We start from the raw sequence: 15400 nt of genomic DNA on the forward strand, positions 1-15400 counted from the left end.
ATGTTCCACAAAAACGGTTATCTAACCAAGTTTCTTTAAAATTTACTGAAATCAGGGAATCAATGTTTTTGAAACCTATATAGGCCTAATTACAACAACATCCGAGTGATCCGAATTACAACACCTATTGGTATAATATTAGTCACAACTATTTATATAAAACTTACAATTAGTAACCGATGGTCTGCGTGCATGAATTATGAAATTGACCTTGACTGAGTCAATATTATTTAGGTATTGATTTCATTAAGTTATTAACAGCAAAAGGACACACTATATAGGACACAGGTAGTCAGGAGGGACAAAAAAAATATTCTAAAAATGATTGAGATTCTTTCAAATATTAGTCAATTTCAGGAAGGAAGTTTAAGGTTACCATTGAAACCATTCACTTGCCCAACGCGCAATGAAATGTTTGCATTGTATTTAAATTTGAGCCTTGTATTATGGCGGTTGTGGGGTATCTATTTAGATTCATGTTTTCTAACGTAAACGTGTGCATGTAAGTTTTGTTTTTACTTAACTAATTTGGAAACTTAATGATGAGTGAATCTGCTGATATGTGACTTATTAATTATCATCCGTAAGATTAATATGAAAGCAAATAAATTGATGAACAAAACCTACCACAAACAGTCGCACGAGAACTGGGCTTTATTATAAGATAATATTCGATACTGTTGTCGACTGTGATGGCACATTGAAAGTATATGGCAATACAATAAATATACCTATGGCAACATACAAAGAAAGATTAATGACTATCGCACCATAAAAACCAATAGCATATGATTAATTCGTAGGTATCATAGGGGCCATGAAATAAAAACAAATATTCTGAAGTATTTCACATAATAATTAATAAGTATCCTTTTAAAAACAAATTAAGTTACACAATAGTCAACAACATGTATAAGTATAATCGCAGAATCAGTGGTGATGACTAGGAACAATGTGCTTGGCGTGTCCTTCATGGGTAACAACAGCGTTGAATCTGTTAAAGGTGAAATACACGTTATTATTTTTTTACAAAATTCATGAAATAAAATCATCACAAACATTACCGTAAAATGGGGTGAGTAGGGTCAAAACTGAAATTCAAACCTCGATAACATTTTATTTTTACATATGAAAACTGAATGGTGTATATAATAAGTGTTCCGGACCTTTGTATTTTAGTTTTTATTTTATTTTGGGTAGTTCCATTTCATAACTTTGACGATAAATAGGAAAACCCACCTCACCCCGTAGTGCCTCGTATTTGGGGTGAGAGGGGTTTTCATACACAGGTGATTTTGGAAGATTGTTGGATCAATTTTTTTTTATTATGCGTATTACTATAGCTCCATTTTAAATTGGAATACATTATTTTTGTAGCAGTAGCCTTAATATCCCTTCTCACCCCCCTCTCAAACCTTCTCTCTCCATTCATAACCCACCTCTCCCCGCGAAACCTACTCACCCTGTTTTACGGTATATCACTTTTTCCCTTTCATTTAAATTATAGATAGACATTACTTACCCTGTCTTGTGATCAGCGGTGTAATGCACAATCCTGACAGTGCCGTCGGGCTCGTGCAGGCTGTAGTAGCCCTTCACGAGGTCGCTGTCGCGGGACTCGTGCTGGGACTTCTTGTCGCCGGTGTGCGGGTCCTCCACCTTGTACTCGAACTCGTATTTAGGGTGCGTGTAGTAGTCGTGGTGGCCTTCGGGCGCCTTGCCGGGCACGTCGTGGCGCTGGATGTGCTGTGACGAGACGGCGTTTGTGGTGGTAAGAGTCATGCCCGTGTCCCTGTTGGGGACGGGCCACAGCCACGGCTAGGGTAGCAGTAGGGCTTGCAAATATTCGAAACTTTCAGATATTCGAATATTCGACTTTTTCTGACGACGTATTCGAATATTCGAATAATTATTCGAATATTATAAAAAATAAGAAAAGGAACGAGAAATCGGTTTATTATCGTTTTATTCAAAAGCTTTTTTCACATATTGCTAAAACTAAGGATATTTGTCAGAAATCCACTATATTGACTAGATTTTATTATCCTACTATTTATAAGATGCCCACATTTATAAAAACAAGTAAAACGCCAAAATTAGACGTATTTAATATTTCTAGATAAAACTTATTATAAATGCGTCGTTGCGTGAAATAATATAACTTTAACCATCCAAACACCTAGGTATGTAAGATATTTTTTTTAGTAGGTAATTATTTTCCGATTTAAATTAACTTGTAATCACTCAGAGGCCTGTAAAAAGGCCTTTAATTTCATTGTATTTTGAATCTTTATTGACTTTGTTTTGGCAAGTTATTATTCCTAATGGTCGGCTAATTATATAATATTGGAATATTTAAGGGAAAAAGTTAGTTGAGTACTGGGTGGATTATTCGTCAGCTAAAGGTGCATGGTTAGATTACCAAGTTGGGCAGGTTTGGTATGATTAAATTTGAGAATTGCGATAAGTGGCAAAGTTTAGACTTCAAAAATTCGCTTAACGTACGCTTGTACTGAATAAACAGAATGACCCTTTAACTTAAAACTTACGCACCGTAAAAATAACATACTTTTTGATTTCGTTTTCTTTTAAATTGAGTTAGGTTTCACTGTATTCACGAAGTCTATCGAGAGTAATACAGTAAAAATATTATTTCCTTCGTATTTGGGTACCTACCGTTCCTCATTCACTGTAAATACCCGTAAAACACACAGAAACTGTAACTACAGTGGACGACATAGATTTTTTTATAGTAATAAAAAATATTCGAATATTCGAAACCTGAGCGGCCGAATATTCGAATATCAAAACAGGTCGAATATTCGACAAATTCGAATATTCGAATATTCGAATTGCAAGCCCTAGGTAGCAGTTACTACGAAGATCTATAAAAAATAATCGCAATTTATATTTCCAAACTAATACCCGAACCCCGGGTTACATTCAAACTGAGTTCTGTCGACATAGAATATATTTTGGAAATAACAAATTAAACTTTTTACTATTTTACTGGGTAGGTATAGTATTAAGTATTTTATTACTATTTAAATATGATGTTAGCTACTAGTATTTTACATTTCAGGTTGATTAGTATTTTTAATTTGCCAGAACACGATGTCTTTTATTAATATTGAATTGTCTTCATTAATCGGTATGCCTTTACCTATAGTCAGGGCTTTAAATACCGTTAAAAAGTTGGTATCGTTACCACAAGGTGACAGATTTAACGTTAAGTTGTAACTAACGTTAGACCAGGTACCGTTAGTTATACTACTCTTTACCGGTAACAAAATGGTAACGTTAGCAGCTGTCAATTTGAGCTAACGTTAAGTCAAAGGTATCGATACACCATTGTTAACGTTAGTAGGTAACGTTAACAGCTGCTTATTTACCGTTTGATTAACTGATAGGTGCCATCATCGTTGACAATCGAGCGAATGTTCATTCACTCTCAAGCAGAGATGGGCAATTTTAATAACAAAACTTCCGTGAGACAAAGACATATTAAATGGAGATGGGCATTTCGTAATTGATTCCTGGTTCCACGATTACTCGAAATTACTTTGTAATCTGATTACCGATTCCCAGATTACTTTGTAATCTAACAATACCGAATTACTAATAGTGGAGTCAATATAAAGTTAAAGTTACATTAATTGCACAGTAAAATGTTTCTACACGGGTGAATTATATATCATATTGAATACCCGTCTGCGAATTAACAACTTGATATCTGTTCCCGTTTTTGAGAAATAACATTTTTTTTATTTTATATTTTATACTACCTATTTAATGAAAAAAACAATAATTTTGTAAGTTTTCCATGACCGAGAATATCCCACACTGAGAGAAAAGTTTACTATTGTGGTTAATTTAATAGTATTTGTTTCGATCATGTTTAATTTATCTGCCCGAGGAACTGCTATATTCGCAGAATAGCAGCATGATTTTGGAAACAAACAGCAAATAATGTTCTACACAATTAATGGACACTTCTAGTTTTTTGGCAGTACATAACTGTACAAGTTATTGAAGACTACATACTTATTTTTCTCGCAATAATTAAATCAATTTCCAGCATAAAAAGTCAATGAAGTATGCTGTATTTCCAGGCTTCCACAGAGGCCAAGTCAAACTTTGTTTAAGATGTCAAAAAGATATCATTTTGTTATCATTCGCCCAACCGTCTCGCTCGCACCAATCTAGTACGAGTGAAATGCACGCGCGAATGATATAAAATGACATCTTTTATAACAAAGTTCGAATTAGCATCAAGGTATATTAGGAAAATATACCTTATGACTTATGGCATTGCGTTAAGGTTTAATAATTCAATGCATAAAGTGTCTGTGTTTATGTGAAAAATGATAGGTGTCAATTTTTATATCTATTCACAAAACGTTTAGAATACAGGATGCACAGTCAGATATAAATAGACCCTTGAAGTCTTACAACTATCTATGATACTGGATCTCAAGCTTATTTGGTTAGTAAGTACCGTCCACCAAGTTATACTTCGAATAGCCACCCGGACAAATTCCAAAGCTAATTTCGAATTTTAAAATTTGACAATTCACGAGAAGAGTAACGTAACGCCAAAGGATATGTTTGTCCCTTTTCAACGATCCTGTCATCCGATGCTTGAGTAGAGAAACTAAAAGAAGCAAATGTCAGCAATTCGTAACGCTTAGTTTTTGTTAGCGATAGCGCATCGCGACATGAGAACTAGTATGAGCCTGGCCCTCGATTACGTATAATTGCAAGGAAACTTGGGATCAAGTTATCTTAGTCAATTTAGAGCAGTTGGAAATCAACTCATTGTGAAATTTTTGAACGTTTTCAAATAATTTGTTGGATTAAGTAGTAAACGTGTTACAGTATGTTATATATTTGTGATCTACTCACAAGGCCCTTTCATTTGGTACCCCACATGGTATGTTTAAAAGAAAAATGGTCAAAACTTTGCATCACAGTAACTACCCTCACCACTTTCGGGTTGTCATCTCATATATTTGTGTTCAGGATATTATACTGAATGCACTGATACCAAATATACTCATATCCGAGACGACATGAGCGTAAATTTTTCTAGTAGACTTTTCGAGAAAAGGCCAGGCTACAATATCTTTACAGGTTGATTGATACTGAGTGTATTAACACCATGTTCACCCATATCCAAGACGATATGAACGAAAAGTAACCTAAAGCCACCCTACCAACATTTTCGTAACAATGAGAGATTACACTGATTTAAACTTTCACGATTTTTACACATTATTAAATTATACAACGATACGCGATTAAGTCCCGTTGTATAATTTAATAATGAGAGATTATTTCTTGGAAATAATGTTGTAATATAAACTCCTTGTAGAGCACCTACCTGCGAAGACATCGTGCTGTCAAAGTTGTTAATGATTTAATATAATATTGTTAGTTAACTAAAGTTTTATTAATGCATCATTTCATCTTATACACCGCGTGATTTAATACCCCGAAAGATTTAAACCACGTATTTTTGACGACAGTACGAGTAAATAATGTTATATCAACATGGGTCCAATTATATATTTTAATTAAACTACTATTTCAGTACAAATTAAATCATATTAATTTACCGCTTCTTTGTGAACAAACCTTTATTCAGAGAGTGAGCGAGTTTAATTAATCTCAAGTAGAGAAACAGAGAGCGAGCATGACATTTCACGAATCACTCCGATATCATACGATGCACGGCGAATGCAGTGACATGTGTTCCATGACAAGAAGTGTCAAGTTATGTCTAGGATCATGTTTACGTTGAAATTATTTCAATTGATTGGCACCTCAAAATACCACAAATTGTATCAAAACTTTATTAATTACTACAACAGTAGGTACAGTGCAGTTATTATTGTTGAAACTTTGCGATAAAATCTTTTCCTTTGAGTGAGATAACCAAAGCCATTAACCATGATTATATCCGAAAGAAATCATGTCTCTTATTGTTTTAACTCATACTACAGCTGGAAAGGGATGATTACTTTGTTAAAATCAATGAATGACCTTTTGTTAAAATATCGATCATGCTTATCAGTACGTATTTTAAATTCTCGATGTGTTGATTTATACTGAGTAAAGTAAAATAAACAACTATGTTAAACAATTACGCTTTTTTATTAATTTAATGAATTAGGTTTTCACACCTGAGGATGCCGAAGACCAGGAAAGCGGACCCTGGCGCTAGACCGAGAAAACGCTAGGTTGAAGAAGAAGAATGAATTAGGTTTTCGAAGTGTGTACCACCGTTTTCAGCACAAAGATTTAATTTTAAACGGATTTCATTATTTAGGTTTACAAAAGTGTTCTTTATTTCTTCGGAAGCCGTTCGAATTTTTATTAATAATTCTTCTCCAGACTTCACTGGTGTTGAGTATTCCTTCCTTATCTTTCAGAGTTCCCCATAGAAAAAAAACCAATGGCGTTAAGTCAGGTGACCGGGCGGGCCAGGTTAGGACGTTGCTTCCACGGCCAATCCACCTCTCAGGGTATTGTTCGTCTAGCCAATTTACGAACTGGGAACGAGGCTGAAGTGGGTCCGTCGTGCCGGAAGCACATAGTTCTTCGGGTTTCCAAATCTGTACACAAAGTGAATATCCGCTAAATGAGCCGGAGGATAATGCGGCATGGCGAATTTTATTTATTACAGTCAATCAAATTTAAAGATTTTATCTTGCGCATATCTTGACATCAATTTCGTCATTTTCGTCAAACTGTCAGCCAGTTATCGTGAAGGTAAATAGTTTGCACTCTCGTGATTGAGAACAGAACAAAATTTCGTTAGTAGTTCGAATTTGGCTAATAACCATGCAGTTAGTGCGTCAGCGTGTAAAATTAGTTGGTGGCAACGTCACGCATAAGGGTGTGTTAGAATTGAGCTTTTTTAACTTGTGATTTGTTTTAAATAATTAATATCTCTTAAATTAAGGGTTTTTGGACTATGTGTTATATAACTTTATATACTCTAATTAGGATCTAAAATCGTTGGTTTAAATCTTTCGGGTAATAACCCCCGCGGTGTATATAACCCTATTACCCTTTGAATGACCTTTTTCACGTTTTCTACAGCAATGCAGTCGACTGCAGCAATTTTGAAGCGCCACATTGCTACCGACTGCATTACTGTGGTAAATGTCAAAATCGAAGTTCCTGTCTGGATTTTGGCGTCCATTAAAAATAAATAATCAAAGGAGGTCATCGATCAAATGGCCCGGAGGACAAGCCATCGTTAACTAGTAGAGAATGCCTTATGGCATTAAGTCCGCCTCTTGTACTATAAGGTTTTTCTTTTGTGCAATAAAGATTAACCACTTTATTCATAAACTTTACGGGCCTGATTTAGTTCAATTATGTTTATCCCTTACTTACAAATACATAAGTTAAAGTGACAGATAAGGACAAACGATTATTACTATTATTAGCTAATTGAAGTTTGTAGCGCGTTTATGAATAAGGGGTTAAAGAAATAAAATAAATACAGATGATGACAGTAATTATATACGCATTTTATTACGGAAAAAGATTTAATATTGAAACGGGAATTGGAAATGTAAAATAAAATGATATTAAAATCTCGAGTGTCGGATTCATGTTTTGATATATTTTTTGTATTTTAATGATAGTTTGGATTTATTAAAAGAATGTGACATATTTTGTGGAGATTTCTTTTTAAATATAGTATTTGCAACATAGGTTATCACATCTCAAAAAATCTCTGGTGTGAAAATTCATGTAGAGCTCTCATACATTATGAACTGTGCTGACCAGACTATTTTACAAGCAAGCAGTAACATCAATAAATAAGTGTCTCATTTAATATAATCCGACTAAATTACATTTCAGCAACACCTCCATATTTCACAAAAAAAATCAAGACATTATCCAACCTATATAATCTTGACGTATATTATATCAAAGACGCCTGTACCTAATATAAACCGACCAAGTAACGAATTAGCTATACCATCATATTTAACAAACTAATTTATGACGTTTTGCAACCTTCTTATTTTGGAAAATATATTCCGACACAGCCGGGTGGTATTTTATCTGTCCAATCTCGGTCCATTGTGTATTTGCGTCTCACATTTTGCTTAATGAGAGAGTGAAACGCAATGCATATTGGACAAAGATCTTAAACAAGTAGAATACCACCTCTTTCATTTGATAAACATAAAGAATAATGACAAAAGACTATGAACTCTAACTACTAGAATTAAAGTTGAGTTTTACTAACGTACATAATTATCTTTAATGTATTTTGACTGATTCTATTTCAATTTGACAGAAACCCTGCCGTATTTATGGTCAATAAGGTCTACTGGCCTTAAAATTGTGTATGAAATTACAAGCAAATATCAGCTTAAAGAATGATAGTGTTAACGTTAGTTTGGTAACGTTAGTTTATAATGTGAATTGGGTAACGTTAACAAGCCCTGCAATAAAAAGTAAAATTACCGGTAAAATTAACGTTAACGAGCTAACGTTATAATAATGTTAAGTTATCAAGTATCGTTACCATTTACTACCGGTAATAAGGTATTTTTATGATTTTAACGTTAAGTAACGTTACTTTATAATGTGAATTGGTAACGTTAACAAGCCCTGCCTATAGTTTAAAATGTTCATATATACCTTGAAATACATGTTTGATAATAAATAAGCAGTTGTGATCAACTGTGTGCTATATTTGTGTCTGATAACATGTTAACGTTGCGGGCACTTTATATACAACTTACAAATTTACGGGCTCGATGTTTAAAACCAGTTGACCATCGCCCTGAAATATCGAAATATTGAGTCAGAGTTCTATAAACAAAACTGATTGCTCATATTATTTTATCAGGAGACTAAAATTAACAACGACAATCTTTAAAATAATGACATAATTTGCAAGTGAGACTACGGGCTTCAACATAATATATCTTTAGTTATAATTTATGGGCATAAACCCTAATTGTTTTTCTGATCATCGTGATAACTTAGTTGAATGATCAGATTTTCAAAAAAGTAACAATACAATGTTATCATATCAGGCGTCTTAATATTATAGGTTTGATCGTAGTACGGTCGGTGCCCCTACGTAAGTACCCAAGTCGCCGTACTAATTATATAGAAAAGTGAATACTAATGTTAGGGAACCGACTGCACCTACATATTCTAGACAGATAACATCCACACAACATGCGTTCCTCGCCTACTTATTTTCATAACCTGCCACGTACTGCTATTTACGACTTCTAAATGTAAATCCTGGCCGTTATCATAAGTATGCACAAAGGGACAATTAAAATAATACCTAATTAATACATTTCAAGCATCTTATAGGTACTCAAGTATTGTTTTTTTAGGTATATTTTGCCAATTACACGGTCAAGGGCCATGTCATTAAAATTTACGTGGGAAGCAAATGAAAGCATTCACACAATAACGAAACCAAAAATACAAGGCTGTTTACTTACTCTCACTGTATCCACTGGATGAATGAAATTGAATAATGCAGGTTTTATCGAAGTCTTGTCCTTACGAAACTTTTGTAAAAGTATTCCTATAAAATACTTTACTTTAGTAGCTAAAGTTATCAGTTGTATTTTTACTTCGACAGCGATCTCAAATATACCTACAACCATGTACACAAAGGTAGAAAAATGTAGAAAACATTTATTTATTTTTAAATCACTATTGGCTAGGTATTACCTGTTTAATAAATATAAGGGATGGAAGGAGTGCCGCAAGTTACCTGAAATCACTGGCTAGCCTCTACTATTACCGGTGATACATTTTACTGATGGTCTAACTCCCAGCCGCTGACTGACAAACCATTATAGCTTTTAACCACAATCAGTTTGGCTATTTAAAAATTGAGTTGCCTGAATTGAATAGCCTTTGTTCATTAATTTTACTTGTTTACAGATCATCTTTGTCGCCGTTACCCTCACCGTAGCTGCCGCCCAATATCAGCAGCAACACCAGCAAGAGCATGGGCATGCGTACTCATCTCAGAGCATCGTTTTACACCAGACTCATCATAATAATGGGCACGAACAACACAAGCATGAACACCACGAGCCGGCGCTTGTAGTGTCCTACCACCAGCCCGCCCATATTGAATCTCACCATGACCACCACCATGCCGTCTCGTCGCAAAACATCCAGCGCCACGACGTGCCCGGCAAGGCGCCCGAAGGCCACCACGACTACTACGCACACCCTAAATACGAGTTCGAGTACAAGGTGGAGGACCCGCACACCGGCGACAAGAAGTCCCAGCACGAGTCCCGCGACGGCGACGTCGTGAAGGGCTACTACAGCCTGCACGAGCCCGACGGCACTGTCAGGATCGTGCATTACTCCGCCGATAAGCATAGCGGGTGAGCTGTTTAATAATTTGCGTTTGTTTTACGTTTTTGCGCTTGTCATGTCACAAAATCATTAAGTACGTCTCTTTATCTGGATATTGTTTTTATTGAAATTGAATGCATTTACATATGTGCAGAATTGCTAGTAAGGTAAGATAAATTAAGGTTTGAAATATAAGACAACCATATTATGTACCTACATATATATATAAATATTAATGTCACTTCTGTTTCAGGTTCAATGCTGAGGTCAAGCGCGAAGGTCACGCGCAACACGCTGCACCCAAATATCACCATCATTAATTTGTTGATTGACTGTTAAGATCTTGTTTATTTTATACCACGTATGATATGTATATAAATAAAGTACTAAATAGAACAAAACCTGCTTTTTAAATGAAAACGAAGTTAAATACCTACTTACTTCTAAAGTTCATAAATTTCATCATTAGCCCTCATTATTAAGCGCATCGTGGATGACCGCTTCTTCATACAAACGCAGTTACTAGTTACCATTTTCCTGTCTGGATATTGACATTAGAATTGAGACTTGTCATTTATTTTTTCGTAAATTAGCCATCCCTTTAGGGGTTCAAAAGGGGTTGGCACTTTCTATAGGGAAATGATAAAAAGTAGATTGGATAAAAAATAAGCTACCCAAATTACTAATTCCATGCAGACGAAGTCGCGGGCATTAGCTAGTATTTTATATTATGTTAATATCCAGAAAAGAAAATGGGGAGAACGTTGGTATAAAAAGGCGGTCATCCAATTTCGTCTTAATTTAATTACATAAATATTTTATTTAGACACATATTATATTACTTTTTAGGGTTCCGTACCCAAAGGGTAAAAACGGGACCCTATTACTAAGACTCCGCTGTCCATCCGTCCGTCCGTCCGTCCGTCTGTCACCAGGCTGTATCTCACGAACCGTGATAGCTAGACAGTTGAAATTTTCACAGATGATGTATTTCTGTTGCCGCTATAACAACAAATACTAAAAACAGAATAAAATAAAGATTTAAGTGGGGCTCCCATACAACAAACGTGATTTTTGACCGAAGTTAAGCAACGTCGGGCGGGGTCAGTACTTGGATGGGTGACCGTTATTTTGCTTGTTTTGCTCTATTTTTTGTTGATGGTGCGGAACCCTCCGTGCGCGAGTCCGACTCGCACTTGGCCGGTTTTTTTTGTGTATAAATAACCTATACACAAAAATGTATATTGAAACGTTATTAAGGGACTAAGAGCCACTTGCACCATTCAATAACCCGGAGTTAGTTTGTTAAACCTGGAGTTAGCATGGTTGCCAGTACATTTAGACACTGGGTTAAAGATTTAACCGGTTAACCCGGGGTTAGTGGGTTGGTGCAAGTGGCGCTAACAGGTTGAAGCTAGAGGTTCGGTATCATTATTTTAAAAGTCGTCCAAATTTCAAGGTGCTCTACTTCAACTCAGCCTACGGTCAAATTTCTCATCGAGCGACAATAATTAATCACGAAATGACTCTGTGACCTGTCGACCTTGTCCTGACCAAATAACTATATAAACTGTTCTTCTCATATGTAACGTATCAGTGTGAACCCACTAAACAAACAGAAATGTTCTCCAAAGTAAGTGTTGTGGATTACTCGAGTGACAAGAGGTGTTCAGTGCAGTGAAAAAAAAAGTGTAAAATATGGTGTGACAAATGTTAATTAAGATTGTAATTTATTACAGATCCTCGCTTTGTGCGCCTTTGCGGCGGCAGCCCAGGCTGGCCTTATTGCCGAGCCTCACTACTCCCACACTGGAGCTGTTTCATCTCAAAGCATTGTGCGTCACGATGAGCAGCCCCATCACTCTGCCAAGCTGATCGCCGCTCCCGTCGCCTACCACGCCGCTCCCGCTCCCATCGCCTACCACGCCGCCCCCGCCCCCGTCGCTTACCACGCCGCTCCTGCCCAGGCTCACTACTCCTCTGCTGGCGCTGTGTCCTCCCAGAGCATCGTCCGCCACGACGAGCAGCCCCATCATGCCACTAAGCTGATCGCCGCTCCCGTCGCTAAAGTCGCCGTGGCTGCTCCCATCTCCTACCACGCCGCTCCCGCACACTACGCCGCCAGCCCCGTCCACTACGCCGCCCCTATCGCCAAGGTGCTCGCGCCCGCCCCCAAGCTGATCGTCTCTGCCCACCATCATGAGGAGGAATACGTAAGTGTACTAAGTCATACAGTTAGTCTAATTATTTAGGTACACATATACTTACGAGTTAAATATATAATATTTTGTATCGTTTCTTAGGCTCACCCCAAATACGAGTACTCTTACTCCGTGGCTGATGGACACACTGGCGACAACAAGTCCCAGCATGAGTCCCGTGACGGCGACGCCGTGCACGGCGAGTACTCTCTGCTGGAGGCCGACGGCTCCGTACGCAAGGTGCAGTACTCCGCCGACGACCACAACGGCTTCAACGCGGTGGTGAGCCACTCCGCGCCCGCGCACGCCGCGCACGCGCCCGCCCTTCTCGCCCACCACTAACGCCTGAAACCGTAATTACGCCTGATTGTAGACGTTAGGAACACTGAACTGTAAATAGTCGATAGTATTTATGTTTTTGATAATAAAAGCAAGTTGTTGATATATAATATAAAACTGCCTGTTATTAAACTCACACCGTATATAAAAAACTGCCTGTTATTAAACTCACACCGTATATAAATATACTTTTATGTAGTATTATCATCTAAATACATATATAGGTATTAATAACATGAAGAAAATTTCGCTTTTTGAAGCGATAATTTATAAAATGTAGGTATATGTAGAACAGAATTACCAACTTTCTAAAAACTAGTTTAGCTAATACTGATTCTAGAGGTGAAATGGGATACCTTACATGGTATTTACATCTTGACAAATACCTAACTAAGATATTTCCTAGATTGTGATTAAAGTGAAGAAAACTAATCAAAAAAGATTTAGCTTTAAGTTATATTTAATGATGATTATTAACTACTTATGTAATTAAAAAAAAAACTTCGATTATCTCGAAAACCTCAAAACTTTTACTAGACCTTTAAAAGTCGATTTTCTGGACCAGCTTAAGGTGCCCTGTCGGTGGTTAGGTTAGCAACCTTTAAAACTAAGACAACCTTTATAACTAGAATTTTTTAATTAAGTAAATTGAGAAACTTTAGGTACTGATTCTCTTAAAGGACATATTATGCTATTCTTACAACTCACAAAAAAAACCTTGAACTTGCATGCATTTTAAATTACATTGCCGACTTCTAAGGTAAACTGAATTCAAAAGTTTGATGATACTCGTATACCGCAATGTAATGATAATTTGTATGCAAGTTCTTGTTAGTCTAAATCTCGCTTAAGAATAAGTAAATAAAAATAAATATTAAGTATACGATATTATTACACAAATTGACTAAGCTCCACAGTATGCTCAATACCTAAGGTGTTTGTTAATAATTGTGATTTGGATACTTAGACAACAATATATTATATAATGTAAAAATATTTATACATATATAATTGAATAGGTATAGCTGGTCAAGCAGATCTTGTCAGTAGAAAAAGGCGGCAAATTTGAAAAATGTAGGCGTGAAGGGATATCGTCCCATAGAAAATTTGAATTTCACGCCTATTTTTACTGACAAGATTTGCTTGACCAGCTTTACATAAAAAACCGGCCAAGTGCGAGTCGGACTCGTGTTCCAAGGGTTCCGTACATTAAGTCCGACTCACGCTTGACTGCACATTTCTAATAGGTTTAGTAGTTTCTGAGATAAATGGGGGGAATGGTCGGACGGAGCGACAGACAGTCGCACGAGTGATCCTATAAGGGTTCCGTTTTTTCCTTTTGAGGTACGGACCCCTAAAAGCATATGGATGTTTTTAGGGATCCGTACCCGCACGAATATGTGTTCTTGAATGATGGAACCAAGAACACATATTCGTGGTAATCGCACAAATAAATGCCCTTACACGCCCTTATCAGGATTTGAACCCGGGACCATCGGCTTCATAGGCAGGGTCATTACCTAGTAGGCCAGGCAGACCGAATAAAAATAAAACAATTTGCGTACATATTCGACCACACTGATTTAAACGTTTACAGATTATTATGTAAATTGTTAAACGGTACTTAATTGCGTATATATTTAAGATTCACCTCCGACGTTTCGAGGACGGCGTTGTCCCCGTGGTCCGGAGAAGAATGTCTAAAGCGCGAGTTTTTCGTACTACCCGCACTAGCTTGGTCTTGTTTATCAGCTTGAACGTTTTGCGCACTAGGGATGTTACTCTGTCGACACACAACACTAACGATATTCGATTTATCGACTGTCGACATTCGTTTCCCCTTGTGACTAATGACTGGATTCCATGTGGACTGGAGTCAGGACCAAACAACTAGATTGAGCTGCATAATCGAATTTAAAAATACTAAGTATATGACTACAATAAATGCGCTGGATGAAGCAAAAGACGCAATCTTGGCAAACCTCGTAAGTCGAATCAGAACTTGATATACATTTTGGAGGGAAAGTTCGTGGCCTTCAGCTGTCAAAAATCAGCTAGGTCGTCTGTATGAAATAATATGAAGGTAAGGTACCTATTACACATTTCGTGGCACGACCAAAATAAAAACCGCTTTAAATGTGACAAAATTTAGCAGTCTCAAATTAGATCGCATTATGTTATACAGGTTATATTCGTATGTATAGGTATTTGAACACAAATATAATTAAATATAAATCACAAAATTGCTGCAATTTACCGGTAATTTTAAGTCTAAAAGTTAGCAAAAAACCATGATCCCAATTTTTTTTTTAAAACGATGAAGGTTATAAACCTACAATTTACACAATTTGAAGTTATACAATTTAGGCGAACTTTTGAATTTTAACCGACTTCGTGTGTTCCACGGTAGCATCAAAACTATAGTTCGATTTTTTTAGCATTAGAAATAAGGTAAACAATCTTGATGTGTCTTTTAATTG

General features: G+C 36.5%; 2 protein-coding genes across 2 annotated transcripts in view; one reads left to right on the plus strand and one right to left on the minus strand.

The window, feature by feature from the left end:
* Positions 1-913: 913 nt before the first annotated feature.
* Positions 914-15400, minus strand: part of LOC134650456 (uncharacterized) — a 38157-nt gene continuing 23670 nt past the window's right edge. The window contains exons 9-13 of the mRNA XM_063505412.1: positions 12711-12926; positions 12220-12602; positions 10057-10414; positions 1523-1818; positions 914-994 (exon numbers count right to left, since the gene is read on the minus strand). Of these exons, the coding sequence (XP_063361482.1) occupies positions 931-994; positions 1523-1818; positions 10057-10414; positions 12220-12602; positions 12711-12926 (1317 nt within the window). The 3' untranslated portion in view covers positions 914-930. The remainder of the gene's footprint in view (positions 995-1522; positions 1819-10056; positions 10415-12219; positions 12603-12710; positions 12927-15400) is intronic.
* LOC134650270 (cuticle protein 18.6-like) lies at positions 11965-13031 on the plus strand. The gene is made up of 3 exons (XM_063505229.1): positions 11965-12013; positions 12120-12593; positions 12684-13031. Exons 1-3 carry the CDS (start codon positions 12002-12004, stop codon positions 12921-12923), a joined length of 726 nt encoding a protein of 241 aa, XP_063361299.1. The 5' UTR covers positions 11965-12001; the 3' UTR covers positions 12924-13031.

The sequence above is a fragment of the Cydia amplana genome, chromosome 8 (genome assembly GCF_948474715.1).
Source record: "Cydia amplana chromosome 8, ilCydAmpl1.1, whole genome shotgun sequence".
Classification (NCBI taxonomy): domain Eukaryota; kingdom Metazoa; phylum Arthropoda; class Insecta; order Lepidoptera; family Tortricidae; genus Cydia; species Cydia amplana.